The following is a 21,629-nucleotide window of genomic DNA, read 5'->3' as shown; positions in this document are numbered from 1 at the left end:
TTTTTTCTTTCTTGAACATCCCAAAGACTGCATTTTAATAAATATTGAGCAGTTGTGTTTTTCCCAGTTATTCAGAATAGTCTATACCCTACCTCACAAAATCTACACCCTTTTAAGTCTCATCATTCCCTAACAGTCCATGAAGATTTTGTTTTTGAAGATTCAGGCTTTGTAAGGTGCCATTAAGTGCATATAGGTACAGGATGAAGTCCAGCAGATAAATGATTTAGAAGAAAACAAAGACTAAACTTGCTCTGAGTCTGTTCTTTCTCATTTTTACAATTTTGTTTTGAGAAATCTAGATACATTAATCTTGCATATGTTCTCAAACATTTGAAACAGTAATAAAAATGTATACAGATCTGAGTTTGGTTAGGATAATTTACACTGAAAGATTTCATGCTGTAATCTGTGATTAGAAAACTATGGAATTAAAAGTGAGTTTTATTTTTGTTACTTATGTTAGCGAAACCTAGGCACACTACTTCAACTTAGAGCATTTGTAAATGATACCACAAGTTTATTAAATAATGCAAAGAGAAGAAGCAATGTTAATATAAATATCTAGCCCGGAATAGGTGTGTTCAGTTACAGCTGTGTCCCTGGTTATTCCAACACTTAACACTTCTGTAATTATATTAAGGTCTTTATTTCAGCACAAATGTAATTATACCTCCCATTTAGCTAAGCAAGTACATAGATATGATCCTCATACTGGTAAAATTTTTTAAGTTAAAACAAATTTGATGTAAATAGATAGTTAAAAGGAGCTATAAATAAACAGCTAAACGAACAAGAAAGGGAATAATATCTGAAGCCTTTGCATTGTGTTTCAAGATTATTTCAAGCTTCCTTTTAAAAAGTGAGAGAGAACCCATTAATCAGATTTCTTTTTCCAAATTATTCTTTTTTATAGGATTTGGCAAGAAAGGCCTTTGGTTAAAATATAGCTGTAGGTTAACATGGTATGATTGAGAGTAGGCTGCATCCTAAAAGAACATTGAGTAGGTCTGAGGGGTAAAGAAAAAAAAAAAAAACAAATAATAATAACATAGTAAAAATGAATCACAGACCCTTATAATTTTACAGACCTTAAACAAGGCAAACCAAATTCCTCATTGCTAATGAGGGGGAGATCCCACCTAGGAAATCACACTGCTCAAGGTCACATAGAGGTCTCAGCTCTACATTTTTAAATAGGCTCTTATATGATTAAAAAAAATAAAGAAATCGGACAATCTGCCCAAATATGGGACATTTGCTAATAAGGCTAATCATCTCTGGAAAACTGCTAATAAGTTAGGGATCACATATATTAAGCAGGTGTTAAGGATATGTAAAGATGAGAAATGCTTTAACCAAAGGAAAAAGATGACATGAAGAACATGTATCTTGTATGAATGGCATTTTTGACAGTAGTTCCGTTAACTCAAGTTTCTTCTAGGTTAAAATTTGCTTGCAGATAAGAACAAATACTTTGTTTCCCAATCTTTACAAATTATTAGAGTATTATTTCAAATAATCAAAAAAGATAAGGATGGATACTTAGATATGGTCATTTGCATACTGCAGGGAAAATTTCATTGCAAACTAGATTTTTCACAGTATGGCTAATGTGGGTGGGAGCTTTTCATACATTCTGAAAATTGCCCTCCAACTGAGGAGGTTGATAATCAAAATGACAATTTATAGTTTTTTTTTTCAAATTGTCATTTATGAAACATCTGAAATTTTATTGAGCTTTCCTCATAAATAAAGTATGATGTGTTACACATAAAAATCCTTAGGAAGAATTTATTTAATTCTATTAGATAATCTTTTGTTCCCTGGAAAGCACTGAGTTGAAAAATGTCTTTAGAAATTATTGTAATAGTCCTCAAGTGTGAGGGTGGCTTAGTGTAATCAGAGGTTCTGCATATGCAGATTTCTGGGTCCCATTCCTAGAATTTCTGGCTCAGGAGTCAGAGATGCAACCTGAGAATATGTTTCTAACAGATGCAAAGATTACATTGACAATGTTAATCTAGGAGCCACTGTTCAGGAACCATTCTAATATTCCTAAAATTTATTTATAAAGACTTTTTCTCAATACCTCTAACAATTCAGAAAATTCTCTTTGTCATGCTGACACTTAGGACTTAACAGACAGTTATCTAGCAAGTATATTGGTAGGTAGAAAATACTCATCGTCCTTTTAAGTCAATTTTTGGTATATTCTTTTAAAATACTGAACCAAAGCATTAGACAAAGAGAATCTCTTGATATTTTACAATCGTAAATTTAAAAAAATGTGGTATTTTGTATATCTAATGCAGAAAGGGAAAACATCAAGAATATTTTGGATTTCACCTATACAACACGTAGGGGGCATTTGTCTGTCTTATAGCTTTTGCAAAGGGAACACAGAGAATTCTTCAAGGACGCTGGCAGACTAAACAATGAAAAGTAGTATCATTTTTCCCAAGAACGTTATCTTATTGCAAGAAAAAATACTCCAATTTTGCAAAATCTTAAGCCTTAAATAAAAGAAAGCTCAAATAGGCAGTGTAGCATTTCATAATGATGTGATTATTCTTGCATGTATCAGCTAATTACTGTGGAAAAAGTACAGTGAACAAAAATAGTTATCTTGAAATGACACAAGGTCCTAGCATTTCTCAAATTTAATGTGATAATATATAAAACAGGATTTCAGTGAAAAGGAGGAAAGTATAAACTGACATTTGAAGGCACTATCTATCTTCCTAGCTAAATAAGACTCTAATTCTACTATAATAATGAAAAATGGATTTGTAGTAATGTGATAGAACTTAATAAGTTTTTGTTGACTGGTGTTATATAATACATATATATTTTCTTAAATGAACTACAGGTATAGCCAAGGATGAACACACGTACTCTCACAAGTAGTTAACTAATAAAGACTTCAGAACAGCAAACTTCAAATATTTAATATGTGCTACTTATCATGACCAAATTGTGGGAAATAATGCCAAAACCAGAAGAATGGAATGTAAATATAAAGCTGAAATAGAGACTGACACACATAAATAGATACGAGGTTAACAGTAAATGTTTGGTCTCAAAAGAAGCAGTTGCCTGGTAACCAAAGACTGGCCCATTCTGGAGGAAGTTCTTTTGATGGGTCACTGCACCAGCTGTACTCCTTAGGCAGAGCAGGTATGAGGAAAAGGAACAATTTTGAGGAGAGAGTCATTTGGCAATGATGAAGGAAGGCACAGAGAACATCCAGCGACTATATCAGGGTGTCTCTAAACTTACCTCTGTTGAAAACTTGATACCAGAATACACAAGGAATAAAACATGCTGTAGATATGTTTTCCAAGTAAGCCTTGCAAGACTTAATGTTGAGTTAGAGAATGAAAGATTGCCAGGGAAATGAACAGCAAAACCTACAGGTAACATTAGGAAAAGAAACATTGGAGTAATAGGGAAAGGATTTTCCTCATGAACTTTACAACGATGTTAGGGCTAGTACAGACGTACTGCAGTGGCCTTCCATCACTATGGCTTTCAGAGACTAAGCTAAAAAAATTATAGACCTCATTGTTTAGCTTGTGGGCACTTCATCTCTGAAGAGGATGTGTTCACAACAAAGGCATCAGCTTCTCACGCTGCATTCCACAGATCAATTTTAGTTTCATGAGATTTAATTTTAAGAACTTTAGGTTTTTATCTCTAGTACTTCAACAACATTGAAAATGCTTCCATGTTTTGATTTACAGAATTATTGTCACTATCAATAAAAGGAATATGCCTGACACATCAAACCCAGTTTAATTACTTCTGTGGTGTCTCCTGTGGCTGAGAGGAAATGGTATTTCTCTGACACTTTTCTGTTTTTAATTTAGTAAAATGGAACACTTCCCCCTGAAAAGGGCCTAGCAGAGCAGATTCAAGATTGAAATCATCAGAGATGGACTCTAGTTTTGGCAATGCTATCTTACTCTGACTGAGCAATGATCATATTAATTTGCACCCTCAATTCTGGATTCCTTCAGGTTGGGCATCCAAGAGATCATTAAAGATATGATTTCATCAGCTTTCCTGTCACTGAGACACAATACCTGGTACAACTTTAAGAAGGGGAGATTTTTTAAAAAGGGGGAGTGCTTTAATTTGGCTGATAATTTCAAGGGATTTAGTCTACGTTTGGATGTTCCTAAGGCAGAAATATGGCAGAAATATGTGACTGAAGAAAACTGTTTAATTCATGGCAACTACGAAACAGCAGGGGAATAGTGTAAGAGAAACAGGCATAGGATTGTAGATTGTACCCAAGGCCACGCCTCCATAACCCATTGAGATGCATACTAGAGTTGAGACCACATTCATAAGTGAAATAAATCAAACTCACATGTGCAAATAGCGTATTGTCTCCCTGGTGTAAAAAAAAAAAAAAAAAAAAAAAAAAAAAAAAACTGAGAGAGATAAAATCCAAACTGTACAATACACATTGTGAAAATCAAAGGGAAAGAAAGTGTTCAAAAGGAAAGAAAAACTGGGATGGGGAAAGGAGAAAAGGAAGAAGGAAAAAGGTATATTTATACCTATATACATATAGTCCTCATAGTCACATAGATAGATAACTATACTACTAATCTCTGAAAGTTCATCTCAAAAATAACAGTTTGCACTCTCATTGTTTGATTGTCTGATCATTTCTTTATGCCTAAATCTTATAAACCAACTACTTTGAATATAATATGTAATATATTAACTCATGTTAATTCCCTACTATTTTTAAAAATTCTGTATCGTTTCTATTTTTTGTTGTTTTTAAAATAAAAATAATGCTGACAGCACAAAAGAAAAAGAAAGAAAAAAGCTTTCTCCTTATCTGCCATTTGTTAATCCAGTGAATTTGGCCTCTCAAGGTTAACAGTCACAATCTACCCTGGTCAAGTTCACACTCAAACACATCTCCTCATACTTAATTGCTACATAAAGCCAACAGTAACTTCATTATTTTTCCCTAGCATCTATCTCATGTACAACTGGAAACAAAATAATCCCTCTCCCAAAGTCTCAAGAGTTCCAACATTTTTCAAATCTCCAGATCCAAGTTTCTCCTGAGTCTCATGGAAAACTCCTACCTATGAAACTCTGTAAATGTAAAAAATAATTCACATAGAGCCAGGGATTTAGCTCAGTGGTATAAGTGCCTGCCTGGCAAGCGTGAGGTCATGAGTTCAATCCCTGGTACCATAAATAATAAATACATAAATAAAATGTAAAAACCAAAAAACAACTTGCATTATTCCAAGGAAACAACAGCTTGGGGTAAATATTTCCACTCCAAAAGAGGATGACAGAAAGGAATCAGACCAAAGCAAAATGTAAACCTGGTAGGGCAAACATTAAATTCTATAGCGCTATGTCTAGCTATACCCAAGGCTCCTGGTGGTAAGCTGCGATTTCCACAGAGCTTTGATGATCCTGTACCCATGGCCTTGCTAGTTACAGTTCACATGGCCTCTCTCTTGGGTTGGCTCCACTCACAGCCTTGCTTCTTTAGCATATTCCATATTCCAAGCAACTTTGAAATCCTGGGGTAGCCACTGAATCTTTGGCTTCATTCCCATAATTCCATGCAGTGCTATCATGTGCTCTTTGTCTAGTCTTCCAATCCTTGCTGATAAATCTGGATATAAGCCTACCTGACCCTACAACTCTTGTGTTCTGTACACCAGTAAAATCAGTATCATATGGATAACAGTAGTCTTCTGTCAATGGCAGCAATAGCCACGTCCCTCGGACCATGGCTGTAGAGACCTCTGAGTGCTGGGGCAGGTATGGTGAAATGAACCCCAGAGAGCCAATTCTCTAAGATGTCCTACTCAAGCAGGTATTCCAGGGGCTATCTTTTCAACTGAAAGGTTTATAATTTTGTACTTTGCAGAGTGAAGTGGGTGGGGTTTTGCTGATTTCTGATAAGCCTTCAAGGCATCATTCTTGTCTCTGTACAAATATATGTTTTCCTTTTAATGTAGCTAATCTGTTTAGCAGCTAAGTCTCCACTACACCCAAATTTATACATGGTACTTTCTGTGCCAAAATATAAACAACTCAAAATTGTCTGCATACCTTTTTCCTCTGATTCTCATCAAGCTGGGTAAAAGCAGCTAGCAGTACCCATGCTACAGTCTAAATGTCTCTGTAAAAATTAATTAGTAAACCACTTATAATCTCAGTATCCTGCAAAGTCTCAAGACATGGACATATTGAATAAGTTTCTGCCAGACTTAAACCACATGGTCTCTAGTATGTCAGTGGAGTCCTTGTTTTCAACTAAAATCTCTTGAGGTTTGCCTTTAATGTTCATATTCCTACCCTATAATGTTCATATTCATATTCTGGTCTTCTAAACTCTGATCAGAATCACCCATCAGACTCTGCTTATTAAACCTGCATTATAAATCTTTTCTAGATTGACTCTCCAAACCTTCTGAACTCCTCCAGTACCCAGTTCCAAAGGTTTCTAAGCAGTGTGGTAACATACAGTGACATTATGATCCCACATCTGGTATTAATTTCTGTATTGATCAACTTTCCATTGTGGGGACACAATTCCTGACTCCAACATCTTTATACAGGAGAGTTTTAATTTGATTCATGGTTCAGGGGATTCAGTTCATGGTTGGCTGACTTCGAGGATGAAATACCATGACAGAAGTATGTGGTGCAGCTAAGCTGCTCAGTTTATGGTGACCAGAAGCAGAACAGAGAACAATAGCAAACAGGAGAGGGAAAATAAAACATAGATAGCAATGAAGGCTACACCTCCAAGGCCTACTCAGATCCAACAAGGAACGTACTCTGCTAATCTATTAAGTTTATCCTAATCCGTGAAGTTGACAGGAAGTAACATGAAGTATTCATGAAGTAACAGTCACAGCATGCAAATGTGTTTTCTGGGATAGCTGACATCAAGTTATGACCTGGGAAGCTTTTTCAACAAGTTCAACAGCCTGCTGTTACCTGACATGATCCACAAAGTTAACACTGTCCTGAGCTAATAGAATCCAGATGAGACAGTGAAACCTTCCACCAGGAGAACTGCCAAACACCAAAATACACAGCACATCATTTGAGTGAAAAAACCAAGCAAAATGTACTCTGTATTTTCTGCTACATATTCCATCTGTTTGCCTCCTGGAAGGGTCATATGTTATGTATTTATAAGACACATTCGCACCTACATGAACACAGTTTCCACTGTCTCCTTCAAACGCAGCCTCCTCCTTGTTCACGACCCAGTTTTTAAAACATCTTTCTGTATCAGCTGATCCTTTTATGCAACTTGTTCCATTCTAAAGTAATTTCAAGTTAAGAAATGTCTTTGTACCTTCCTATCTTACCAAGTCCTGGTAAGATTAAGCCTCCCACTCTATGGGTCATTTTCTGAGAGGTATGAATTTAGATCATTAGAATCATTAAAATAATACACTCCATAACAGCCAGAGCTAACAGATCATTCTTGTATTTTATGCTGCTGTTGAATGCTACCAGAGAGGTAAAAATGCATAATAGCACAGAACTGGAGAGAAGACTGTAATTCCTTCCCATAAAAGAATTCTGTAGACATGCTTTAATTGCTACAGTAAATCTCATTAAAGACACAGAACGCTTTGTTCAGAAAAGAAAAAAGGATCACTGGATGTGGTGCATTTTCTTCACAGTGATATTTTTCCTAATGCCTTGAATCATACCTTAATGTAAATGCAACATTATTATTATTTCTGACCTTTTCCTGGGTTCTAAACATTTCTGAGAGCATCCTTTCCTTGGTGGGCTCTTGGTCTTTTCTCTTGATCTTGTAGTAAATTTTCATGCATTATCTTATGCTCTTCTTGAATACCTTCCAAAGACCTTCAAAAACCACATTGCTAATGTCTGACTTGATTTATTTTCTTTTTGCCTCAACAAAAAGAAAATACTGAGGGTCAATTAACATAATTAACTTGGTGCATATTCACTACTCAATATAATGCTGAGCCCAGGCTGCCCACACTACCCACTGTGAACCTGATTTCAGTATGGGAACTTTGGGAAATATTTTTCCTAAGTTCATCATCAAATATTAAATTATTATTTTTGAAAGGCTGTCACAGAAAAATCATAGGAAATTCCTATCTCTCTTTCATAATCAGTACCTTTCTATAATAGAAATGGAAGTTGATGACAGTATGTCTTTGACAACTCACTCTGAATTTCTAACTCGTCTTTCAGAGTGGCAATGGAGCAGTTGAGGAGAAGCATGTGTTTCATGAAGTATAAGGCTTAAAATTAAATCTAAGAGCATAGGGGGGAACTGATTAGTGTTAAATTTGACTCATTATAACTTCTCTGGGGGATTCTGATGCCAGCAGATTTCCAAGGCATTGACGGTGAATCTATTCCTATTTGGGAGAGACTGTTAGGTGCACATTAGGATACTTTAAAATTCCCTTTCTGCCAACAATTAGCCTTTTCTGCCCAAATAGATTACTGGAAGTATTTGTTCCACAGTATTCTTATTTTCAAATTAAAAATAGTAAGATTATTTGAACATTAAAAAGGTACAGTTTATAAAATGTAAACCACAAGCTGGGGATGTAGCTCAGTGGCACGGGGCCTGCATGAAAAGTGTGAAAATCTGAGTGTGATTCCAAGTAAGTAAGTTAAATTGAATAATTAATTAAAATGTAAACATATGCATATAATATATTTTAGATTGATATTAACATTAAAATATATTGGTGGTCGACATGAGAAATTTTTGTAGTTCGTCTTAATCACCAACTATACATATCTACAGCAATGCAGTACAGTGTATATAACCACCTATTTCTGAATCCAGTTTCTTCCAAATTCAATCACAATCACACCCCTGTAAAATAAAATGTTTTCAAAGTCCAAGCTAAATGCACTGAATCTACTAATCTTCTGAAATAAAAATACGTATGATAATTTGATCCCATAAAGTGCAAGAGATATTTAACAACCTGTACTTTTCACACTTCATTTTTGTAACAAATGAATATCAAGCTGTTTATTATTCAGATTTACTTAGTGTTATGCAGGATTCTGAAAGTTCAATGATTTATCTTCATTTTGTTCACAAGCCCCTTCAGTACATCCTTTCTGTGGAAGTAAATTACACTTCAAAAGTAAAAGTAAACCTAAATGTCTCTATATCCTTGCTCTGTCCTGCATTCTGCACCTGTCTATTGCTTAGGAGGAAGGCAGGGCAGCAGCCCTGAGTAAAATGAATTCATACAGAAAGAAAAGCACCCAAAGGAGGCTGCAATCAAAGCTCCCTTTGAAATAATCTCTGTGAGGTTTAGAAGCATTTTCATCCTTTGGGAACAGTTAACCAAGGAGATTGGCAAAACTTTTCTCAGTAAGCCCTGGTTAGTTCAGCTCTTGGGTGACCTCATAGCATTAACCACAGTGCTGCAAACATTAGAGGCTACTTTCAGATTCATATGACATCTGTGATTAACCGTGCTAACACACATGCCACGGTAAAGTCCAACATGGTCAGAGTTTACTTTATTCATGAAAGTTAGAGAATACTAGCAGGAAAGTCTATAGAAAGCCTTCCTCCTTTTCAATTTCAGGGAGCCAAATTGGCAAAATTTACACAGCATAAATGGCTGCTTAACCTTACAGATCACTTGCTGGTGCACAGTAGTACAGGCAGGTAATTTCAATAATTCAAGCACATCATACCTTTTGGGGATTCTTCCTCCTATTTAGCTCTTATTACATATATACAATCTGACACCATTATCTAGTTGTGCAACTGTAATGAGGAAAGATAAATGGCTCCTTTCATGCATCTATTTTTATGATGTCTATTACCAACAAGAGCAGAAAGGAATTTATGTAAAATAGTAGAAGATAGCACTCTTGTTCTATGTTACATCTCTACCACATACCATGCTTTCTTTTGTGTCTTTTTTGCATTTTCTGACTTTGTATGAACATTTTAATCCTTTATAGCTTAACCCAAGACAAGATAATTCTGTTTCCTTAGAGAGAGTTTTTCCTAAGGAGTTAAACAAGTAATATGACTTATGAATTGCTTCAAATGGGTTTAAAGGTAACTAGCATTTAGAAATAAATAGTTTCAGAGTAAATAAAATTTATCAACTCACAATGAAGATATGGTTGTGGACATAACTAAATGTGACATTTTGCCATCCTTAAATGGTCCCAGGAGCAAATCAGCCCACAGCTTACTATTACTGGCAACTCTAAATGGGAGAGAAATGATACTTGGATCCAAGGTTTATAAATATATGTTATGATTCACCAGATATTGCTGCTCAGACACTGCATACTGGATTCTGTTTTCAAACAATAAAAGATGAGAAGCAAAATTTAAGATATTCTTAAATACCATGGTAAAAATCTCAGTAGAATGTATTTCATCCTTGTTTCAGTAATTATTTGTAATTTCCAAACAAAAGACACGATAAAATTCCTCTCAGAAAGATTTTCCTTTGGTAGAGCTTAGAATTTTTTTTTTTTTTTTTGCAGTACTGGGGATTGAACTCATGACCTCGTGCTTGCCAGGCAGGGACTTCTGCCACTGAGCTAAATTCCCAGCCCAAGTTTAGAATTTTGAAAATAATCTTTTAGTAGCAGAGCCCATATTCTCCTAAACTATAGCAGCAAAATAACAGCACTGTGATATATTGCCCCTGCATGATAACACAGATTGCTCTAGTTGAATTGTAATATAGCACACTACATTTCCATACTAATTAATGGGACAGTGTTTTTATTATGTTCACTATTTTTCACGTGACCATATCCGTATTCAGCTTCTCCAAGGTGACACTTACATTAGCTAATATGGTCACATTCTTTCCAGACCACCAAGTAAGAGCAGAAGTGAATTACCGGTTAACACACTGATTTGATGATGATGAGTTGGTGTAAAATGTGTAATTCCAGCATAGGCTTGGATACAGTAAGCATTCAATCAGTAATCTGAAGAAAAAGTTCTCAAATGTCTGCATATGAGGTAGAGTAAAATACTCTCTAAGAAGAAAAGGTAATGTCCAGCATACAGTACCAAGCAAATTTCCATAAGATGAAACAGTTTAAGCAGAGAATGAAAAGGAAATTCTATTACTTCAAGCAAAAATACTGAAGAGAGTGCATTCCAGGTGGGATCCCAGCATGTCCCAGGTGGAGAAATCAGCCTATGCAACAGTGAGGAAATTGGAAAGTGTATGTCACGCCACATGGACAAGGTTCGGCAGCAGATAAGTATGGAAATAAAGACTGGCTTGGATCATGGAGGTTTATGAATCCCTGACAGTTGATTCTAGAAAACAGTGTTGGCCACTGAAATATACAACTGTTCTTGCAAAGTTCATGTATTGGGTCAAAATTAGGTTAATGAGATATCATGATCAATAGTCTGTAAAAAAAAAACACTGGACAGGGCTGGGGATTTAGCTCAGCGGCATAAGTACCTGCCTTGCAAGCAGGCGTTCGTGAGTTTGATCCCTGGTACCGATTTTAAAAAAACAAAACAAAACAAAAAACAAACAAAAAAAAAAAAAAAAAAACACTGGACAAGCCTCCGCCCACCCAAATACTTTTTTTTTTTTTTTTTTTTTTTTTTTTGTACCAGGGAATTAAACTCACAACTTTGCACTTGCCAGGCTTACGCCACTGAGCTAAATCCCCAGCCCATATAAGAACTAAATGGGTTTGTTTTTTTGTTTTGTTTTGTTTATACCAGAGACTGAAGTCACAACAAATCTGCCAAGCAGGCACTTACGCTGCTGAGCTAAACGCCCAGCCCCCCAAGCCCCCAAGTACTATTCTTGAAAGACACACATAGATTCACAGTGAGTTTGAGGTAAGATCAAGGATAGAAACTGTATGTTAGAACATAACGGTGATAATAAAAACTTCAGCGAAATCAGGAGAGGAAAATTATTGCCCCTGATTGAGAGGACAAGAGACTAGTGAAATTTAAATCAAAGAGAATAGGAAGAATGAAATTAGTAAGGATGATCAGAAAAAAAAAGAAAGAGTAAGGGGAAGACAACCAACAAATGACCACAATAAGCCAGAAAAATGATACAAAGGCCTAACATTTAATAGTAACATGGAAGAGGAGTTGAAGAATTGAGAACACACACACACACACACACACACACACACACACACACACACACACACAGGCGCGCGCGCGCGCGCGCGCGCGCGCGCGCACAGAGACCTGCTTTTGCTAATGAGTAGATCACTCAAATGGCTATTTTCTGCTGGAAAAAAGATTTCTCACAAACACACTTCTTTAAACATAGCCTTTGGCATCTCTTTACGTAAGTGCTTCTTTTTTTAAAGATTCCTTTCAATTAATTAGTATGATTTATCTGAGATTACATTTACAAGCTATAAAGTATTCCCATCTTCCCACTGTTAATTATATCTCCAGGCTAATATAAATAAAGTTTTCTACTTATTCTAACGCACTCCTTGAAACTTATCAGATATATGACATTTAGAAGTTCTATTTTAGGAAAGAGTTCTTCTTTAAAATGTGGTGCATTCTTTCCCCTCTTAAAAAGAACTATCTCTATTTCTTTTTTGTTTGTTTGTTTCCTATTAAGTAGGAGGCTGCAATGACAGAATTTACAGATTAAAAAACTAAGCCATGAAAAAAAATGTCATTAGAAACAAAATGATCCAATTTGCTTTTCTTTAAAGAAAAAAAGTCAACCCCTACCCCAAAGGTAGTTTGTTAAAATCCAAGGAATCACACTATTCCTATTTGTGAGTCTCAAAGTAACAATTATCATTGTTCTACAAATTATAATGGATGTAAAAATAAGATTTACTTTCAAATATAAATTTTACCTACACATCCTCATCACCAAGGTACCCCAGTGTGCAAACCACAGAATTACTTCACATTTCCAGAAAACCCGGTTATGGGTAATGATTTAATCAAAATGTATGCATTCTGAGAGAGCTCCAGAGTAATTTTAATGTTGATTTGTACAAGAGGCATATCAGAAGACACATTTATTGAGTGACATTTATCTATTTATAATAAAATAACAAATAGCCTTATCATTGCTATTAGAGCAGCATTCACATTATTTGCTGCAAAGAATGATTTGAAGACAACATGATACTTAAGGTTGGATCTTGATGTTCCCTTTGGCAAAATCTAGCAAATACATACAGAAGATTGTGTTATTCACATTTAACTAGTAGATGAGGATACATGAGCTGACACAAACAAATGGCACTTGTTTTGTAAAACATGGAAGCTAGATTAAGCAAAGTTTGGCAGAGAGCTTTCTTTAGCCAAATGAAAAATAATTTCATATCCAAAAATCCCTCTAAAGTACCACATGTAGGAATACATCTGTCAGGACTGCTCTCAGAATTAAAAACTTGCCATAATAAAACATAACGAACTTTCAGACTGCTGCTTGTCCTTGAAAATAAATTGAGGCATTTTCTATGTGGTAGGAGGAAACACAGAAAGTTACTACCCTGGAGACGTAGACACACAGTGTAACTAAAGCATTTATAAAGGTTAAGTATTATTCTTGGTTTTTCGTATATTCACTTATTTAGTCTCTGTATATGGTTATTTACATAATCCAAATTGAGTTTAATATTTTCAAGTGTGATTTGATTTGTAGAAATAGTGTTTGTACATTTTCATTGCTTTAGGTTTACTATAATTGCAGGGAAGACATTTGTAAAGTGAAGATCAGCTATTTCTCCATCAAGGATGCATGGTCATGAAAGGCTTTTTTCTAAACATGGTTTGCGTTTTCACTATATAGTAGTTGTATTTTCTTCCTACAGCCAATATTTGGGAATGGAAGGTTAAGACAGCTGGCAAATTGCATTATATTTCTAGTCTGCAGCAACCTTGTTCAGTGGAATGTTTTAAATTGACTCTCCATTTGACATTGCAATATACCATTCAGTGACACAAATACCATCTGAATGGACAATGGTTATATTTCCACATAAAATCCTAGCCTCTGCTGTGAGGCACAAACCTTCAACCACCACTTTTCCAGTACCATCATGCTAGGACTTTACTTGTTGTATGTATACAATATAAAGCATGCACTCTACAAAGAGGAGGCTTTGTCAGGGATATTCTTTGCAAACAGTAGACAAAAATGTTTTGCTGGAAATGGGTTTAGTATTTTGATTAAGTTCTGTAAAGCAAGAACTATGTGAAATGTAAGGAATAAAACTTCATCCTATTGACTAGTTAATTCCTTCTCAAGCCTCTCACAGCAATAATACAGATTAGACACTAACAGAATATGCTGATATACTATGTTTCATTGTCCTGCTTCTATTGTGAAACTAAAGGAGCAAGAAATCACAAGTACATAAAATACAAGAAAGAGTTTTTGAAAGACAAAGATTAAATGTATTTTTTTTTTTTGGTCTTTTTCATTTTTATAAGTACCAGGGATCGAACTCACGACTGCCTGCTTGCAAGGCAGGTGCTTATGCCGCTGAGCTAAATCCCCAGCCCCAAATGTATTTTTTAAAAGTGAATATATATCAGCGTACTTGAATGGATGTAGAAAGAGTAAAAACATGAAACCTGTAAACACTCACAAAATTCACAACGATCAAAATATAATCTCATAAAATATAAAGCAAAATAATGTTTTGAAAGTGAGGGAAGTGAGTCCTTGAACAGGGAGTTTACACTCAGTGATGAGTTATGGTATTACGAAAGACAAATTTGAAACCATCACTTGCTTCATATTTGCATGTCAGAAATTCTAGATTGTATAAGGGAAGAGGGTGACTTCATTCATGGCTAATGTCAAATATGAAATTACGGCTGTCCCATTCAAGTGTCCTGGTCACACAGCTCCAGCTGAAGACAGTGGACTGCTGATAACTTGTAGAGCACTTTAGAGGAGAGGGGATTATATGGGTGAAGAGTTAGATAGAGAAAGAGCATGGGGATTTTGTCATGAGGTGTCTTTACAGTCCAAAGGAGTAGAAAAAGATGGCCTGGGAAGGGGAGCAAGATGAATGGATCGGACCTGCAGAGAAATCTCGTGTGTCAAACCAGGCCTGGTGGCTCACCCTGTAATCCCAGCACTCAGACTGCTGAGGCAGGAGAATCCTTGAGAGTTCGAGAGCTCAAGGCCAGCCTGAATTGCATAGAGAGATCCAGTCTCAAAAAGTAAAAAGAAAAAACCCAAATACTATCCCGTGTGTGATGGCTGAATAAATATATCATCAGATGCACTGTATCTGAAGTCCCAGAACTATACAGATGCTCATTCAACCAATATCATTTCTTACCTTCTCGTCTTACCTAATCATTAACAAAGCATTAATCATTTTAAGAATAATCTCTATTTTGTTGGCTTTTTGTGACTCTTTTAAGTAAATCAATTTGTACCATTAGAACAAAAACTGTAAGAGAATTTCTAGGAAATGTGAAAGTTCTTTTATAGACGATGACCATTAATAACAGTAATAATAATAATATGCCAATAGAAGCTAAAATGTCACTATCATCACAGGATTTAGCTAACAGAACCCCTATATAATAATTTAATACATAAAAATTTTCCATTTGCATAAACAACTGTGTCTCTTGGCAATGATGGTTCAATATAAGACAGGATAAGAACTCCCATGTTCAGTCCCTGGGTATCAAACAGCAGCGGGAGCGGCAGTGAGCATCACTCCACTGTCCTTGGACAGTACTTACGGTCATTGCAGAGAGGCCCACTGAAGGAGGTCATGCTGCAGTCACAGCTGAAGCCATCCCACTGCTGCAAGCACACGCCCTGATTGGAACACGAGTCCTCTTGGCAGGTCGTGCTAGGACCTACAAAACATTCCAAAAGAAACTTGGGTTCTTTAAAACCACACAGTTATTTTGTGTACTAGCTAGATCACATATAGTAGTTGCCAACACCTCAAATTACAGGTCCAAACTAATTTTGAAAGTTATTGTTTACACACCTGATTAAGAACTAAGAGGCTATAACATGAAAGTTTTTCTTAAGTTTCAAGACTAGTAAAATAATACATTATAGTAATGAACTAAACTAACAAACGGTAAAAGCAAGTACATGATTTCTAGTATGATCATGGTAGCAGGTAATGTTATTCTCTCATCAATAATTATGTCAACATTTTGTTTTCAGGAAATGAATGCAGCTCTTTAACTTCAAACCAATGAATAAAGACATCATGAGAAATGGAGATTATAACTTTATGAAACTGAGGTAAAGACTGGCAAAATAACCAAAGTGAGTTATGCAAAAATGCCCAAGAAGTTCCAGAAGCTTTCCTGGCATGAACTATGGGTAAAGTTATGATTGTTGCGCATTTTAGAAAGGTATGTTGGCAAGTATCAATTCACATGCTTTAACGATTGCATGCAATGAAACAGAAAATGAAAAACTCCATAGAAATGGCATACCCCCACTGAACATACAGGTAAAAAGAATGCTAGTCTGTTTCTCAAGAGTCATAAGTAGAACACTGAAAAACAAAGAACTAAAAAAGTATGATCAAAGCACTAAAGGCAATCACTATACAAACATATTCAAGACTGAAAGCCTTTATGCAAGCTATGCTACAAAATGAGGTTTCTTGCACAATGTTCAAGAAGGGAAAAAATGAAATCTAAACCCAAATAACAGTTACTGCAGGAATGTAATAAATGTTATTTTAGGGTTTCCACTGTATGGTGTGGGGTTTCAGTCTTGTTTTATACATACAGGGCTATCTACCTTGCAAGTCAGCTTTCATCAATGCAACTTTGTCAGCAAAATAAAAAAAAAAGCAAAATATATTAAATGTTAGTAAGCAGTACTGAAATGGGGCTAACACAGAAGAACGTTCAGATTCAAAAAAGCATGCTTCTGTAAAGGGGAAAATGCTATGAACAGCAAACAAATTAAATCTAACAGCCATAAATCTTAAGAGAAGCAAAAAATGAGAAAGCAGTAATTTATCAGAAGTTTACTGTATATGCGTATATATATAAGTATAATGGTTAATTGAGTCAATGACATGTAATGAAGGAAAATTAAAAAGGCTTTGGTAATTTTTCCTCTCTTGGATAGATATGAATGCCTTACCAAGTGACTGTGCTGCTTATTTGAACGTGCAGTACCATTTGTCATGTGCACACAGAGTGTAGACTATGCTCATTAGCAGAGCAATTACCCATTTCTATGCTCATTCAGATGTTACAAGAGAATGCATACCTTGCCTGACAAAACACAGTTTGCACAATACTCCCCTTCTAAAACAATACTTAAACACTGACAGGCATTTGTACAAGACAGAGCCTTACATTTATTTTCCCTTAGTTACATAACGCTCCTTTCATTTTATTACTGACTAAAACTAGGAACAGGCCAAAGGATATCTGTACTGAGTGTATTTTTTAAAGGGCATCCTGAAAGGGAAAGGAAAACAGTGGAAAAACCATAATACATGAAAGTGAAAGTGACAGTGTAGACATAGACTAGATTTCTGGTCTTTCAAGGAAGGTAAAGTTGGGCTTCAAACTTGCATCATCTACTTTTTAACACTACTTCTCTGGGCTTAAGTTGCTGACCTAGAGTAAAGGCAGTACTGTAATACCTAACTTACGATGTTCTGAGGATTACATAAAATGGCATATGCAAACTTACGGGTGCCACTGTGAGGCAGTGATGACAGTCATATTCAAATAGGACAGTATTTCTAAAATGCTTATAAAGTAGTTTAGGGTTCTGTGCTATGGGTCTGCAAAAGGGTTTTGAAAATTTTCACTGTGTGCAGAGAAGTTACCTTCACTTTATTGAGCTTCTTATAGATAAATTATCAGGGTCTTTTTGTCTGTTATATTAGCAAGAAGAAGTCATCCAAGACAGTAATTGTCAAAGCCAGGGGGGGTACATAGCATGAGTACCACTTGTACTTGCTAGACATAAATTCTAGGTCCTTATCTCAGACCACTGGAGTCAAAAGCCCTGGTTGTGGTATGCAGTAATGTGGGTTTTAGCAATGTTCCAGGTGATTCTAATAAAGGCCAAAGTTTGAGAAATATTAATTTAAAATGGCTCTGACAGGGTTAGGTCCCCTCAATAGAAGCAATGTATTTTATAAGTAAAATCAACTATTACTCATTGAGATACACTGACAATAAAATGTAGCAACTGATTATTGAGAGAAGGTCAAAGATCCTCTTGCATGGCTGGACCTTAGAGATTGGTGGATCTTTTGGCTAGGAATGACAGAAAATCTTGATGAAATATTACTTGGTCATGTCAAACTTACACTATTTCTACTAATAAGAAGTTAAGTGACTCCAAAGTGATTTAGAGGCAACTTTCTTGAGACATCAGCTGTCTACTGTCCAGTTGCTAACCCTAAAGAAATGTGAATCTATCAATTAGCCCTATGAGAGGTACATCTAAAAAATTATTCCTAGAAAACTTCCAGGGTAGAAATAATCATGAATTACATGCTGTTAACCTTGGTATTGTGGTGAAAGAATCAGGGAAGTATCAGTGCAGAAAGACAGGAGCAGGGTAAGGTCCTAAGATTAACGAAAAAGGGATGGGAAGAGGTAAAGCTCGGATATTTAAAAAATCACATGTAAGGCAATAAAAGAATTCAGTGCCATAATCCACTGAATGAGTTCAAATTTATGGACCGCAGTTTAAGGGTTCCCATGGTGATATATGATAAATCATAGTAAGCAAGTTGCTTATGAAAGGAGGTTGGAAAGACTGCCGAGCAAACACTCTGCACCTACATCAGGCTCCCATCTACCTTTCCATCTAGCCACTCACTAACATCGTGATCAGTGACGAGGACCCTGTGTATTCATTTTCTACACTGTGGACATTTAGCTGTGGATATGTCTGTCTGCCCACCTCATTTCTTATAGGTGAGAAAACATAAGCAACTTATCGAAAGTACTACTTTTGAAAAAGACATTCCAAAAAAGGTTTTAGTTTCTTTTTCTTGAAAAACTAGATAAAGACATATATATATTCAAGCCAGTTAGAACATTTCCAAAAACTAGAGTTACGTGTCACATTCATTTAACCATCTACTAGGGAGCATTTATTCACTGAATAATTTTGTTCCCTTTACTAAGTTGATGGGAGGGAACACATAATTTTCTCTTTGCTTTACAAAACTATTATATCAAGATTTGAAATAAAGAGAATAAATATGAAAATAACATTAAAATGAATTCAGTAATGAATTTCATTAGTAAGTTTATCTTCCTGTATTATTTCAGCAAAGTTTGAGTTTCATCTAACTTTTCAGAGAAACAGATGCTTCAGAGAGAGGGGAAAATGTATTTTCAAATTAAAAAGTCCATGTAGTTAAGTAACTGCTAAATATAACGTCAATATTTTGTCTGAGCAGAAATGATTCATCATCTTCTGGGGGACTAGAATTCACATTTGTTTCTTCTTCTTCTCCTACATAAAATTGCCTTATGAATCAAAAATTTTCAAAATAGATCAAACTATCCAACAGTAAATGACAAGCAACAATATATGCAGGACCATAAAACTTGTTAATGATTAAAGTACCTTTAATGATGGAGAAATGGCTCAAATAATCAAAATGTTGAAGTGAAAATTATTTAAAATAAACATAAGTATCAAAAATACTTCTCTATATCCTGAATAACTGCTAGGAAGATAATAATACCCAATGTATTTGTTACTGTAACTCTTCTACTAACCTGATTTGAAACTCTTATTTATTTATTAAAAAAAAAAAAAAAAAAAAACTCCTCTAGATCTTGGTCTGGTAGAAAGTACAAAATAATGGAAGGTACATGAATACAATTCTGAAGTGTGGAGTATTAGCCTTGCATAATGCATGAAACCTACTTTTGCAAACAGGTAGTATAATGGATACTTACTAACTGCCAGGGACACATAAACCAAAAAGTGATTTGAAAATGGGGAAGAGGAATTCATTTTCATTTCATATCCCATTCACTGCAGATTTTAAATAATGGGCCTAACTGGCTAATACTATATAAATACATATCCTACATTAAACAGCGTGTCTATGTAGTGCTATAAAAACTGATTAAACACACACACACATGCACACGTGCACACACACACGCACGGTGTAAAGAAGCCGAAAAGAGCAGGATCCACAGACACAGGTCCCACTGTACAGGAGGCCTGCGTGTCAGGCTGCAAACAACTTGAATTTATGGGGTGAAAAGTATAAAACATGAATAAGGATTTCTAGCTGTAACGTGCGAGTTCAGACTGCGAGTAGAATCCTGCTTGGTAGTGAGACTGGTTCTTACTTGTAGGTGGGATTAGAATTTTTTGTAGCGTGATTATAAAGGCTTCGTACCTTCACATCCCCTCTCAATCTGTCCATTGCAGAAAAGGGCGTCTGAGATGAGATCCGGGAGCCGTCCATTTAAGTCCACGGATGCCAGGCAGCCTTGAAAGCCCTCCTTGGCATGGACGAGTTTTGGCAAGGATTTGTAGGTTTCTTTAGCCACTCCTCCTATATATAGGTCACCTGTGGGAAAACCAAATGCCACATTACAAAGGCAGCATCTCATTGGTTTCTAACACACAGTATCATGGAAGAGAAAAGAGGGAGGTTTATTTTTTTATTAAATTAATAAAAGATTACATTTATAAATCATTGTCTTCCTTAAAGGATAAAATATTAGGAATGTTTGAATAAAACATTAATGCTAGAAGAAATTCCTAGAAAGTGGAACTCAGTTGGTCAGGCATGATGGCACTTGGGAGGCTGAGACAGTCAAGGCCAGCCTGGGCTACACAGTGGGTTCAAAACCAGAACCAGATAGCTAGATCCTGTCGAAAAAAAGAAAGAAAATGGAAATCAAACCCAAGTTATTTACCAAGTGAATTATCTCTGATTGATAGTGTCCTCACTTTCAAAATGGGATTAAAAAAATCCTATCCAGTAGGGTTGCTGTGAGGATTAAGTGGGATCACATAAGGAAGCATCATCAGAAAGAAAATACATAACAGTCGGTCAGTCAATAGACTTTGTTACCAAGTTTACTTTCTGCTTAGAGAATTTGGGACTTTGAGTTAGTCAGTGGTTCAAGTTCTCGAGTGGCTAAAGCTGTCCTTTAAATATGTGTAAATCCATTATACTAGGTTGTATATCTTGTTCAGAAACTTGTTCCCGTAACAGTCTATATATACCTGGAGATTATGTCCTTTGGGCATTTCCTTTTTAAATAACATCACTTTTAGCTCTTAATGTTGGTTTAGAATTTTTCTTTTTAACTAATTACTAATTAGTTTTTTTCCTATTTCCTTGCAGGTTCCAATACACATTTTGCTTAGCTTTGTCATTTGTAAGTCTCTAGTTCAGGATTCACCAGTTTTATGATTTACCAATTTAAAAAAAAATGTAATTCATTCTTGATTCTATTTCTTCTCTTCCTGGAGATTATTCACTGCATTTGAATGGCATTCAGTATGTGTAATTACTAGACTCTAGCAAACAATTAGTGTAAAAAAGTAACTTCAAAATTCCATAAAATGCTACTTCTGTTCACAAATTGTGATGACAAACTTTGTTTC

The 21,629-nt window shown here is 35.6% G+C and overlaps 1 protein-coding gene across 25 annotated transcripts in view; it reads right to left on the bottom strand.

The window, feature by feature from the left end:
• The window catches only part of Nrxn1 (neurexin 1), a 1,032,692-nt gene that overhangs the window by 489,034 nt on the left and 522,029 nt on the right, over positions 1-21,629 (bottom strand). For 13 of the 25 annotated variants that reach the window (XM_063228823.1, XM_063228737.1, XM_063228761.1 and 10 more), the window contains 2 exons: positions 20,407-20,580; positions 15,764-15,883 (listed from right to left, as the gene is read on the bottom strand). In XM_063228823.1, coding sequence (XP_063084893.1) covers positions 15,764-15,883; positions 20,407-20,580 — 294 coding nt within the window. Of the gene's footprint in view, positions 1-15,763; positions 15,884-16,796; positions 16,824-20,406; positions 20,581-21,629 lie in introns of all 25 variants that reach the window. The other 12 variants (XM_063228713.1, XM_063228704.1, XM_063228733.1 and 9 more) reach the window with 1 other exon arrangement.

This window comes from Cavia porcellus, unplaced genomic scaffold, assembly GCF_034190915.1.
Source record: "Cavia porcellus strain 051 isolate PalLab524CR breed Dunkin Hartley unplaced genomic scaffold, mCavPor4.1 scaffold_1, whole genome shotgun sequence".
Lineage (NCBI taxonomy): Eukaryota > Metazoa > Chordata > Mammalia > Rodentia > Caviidae > Cavia > Cavia porcellus.
Note: the sequence above shows the minus strand (reverse complement) of the source record. Positions and strands in the feature narration are given on the sequence as shown.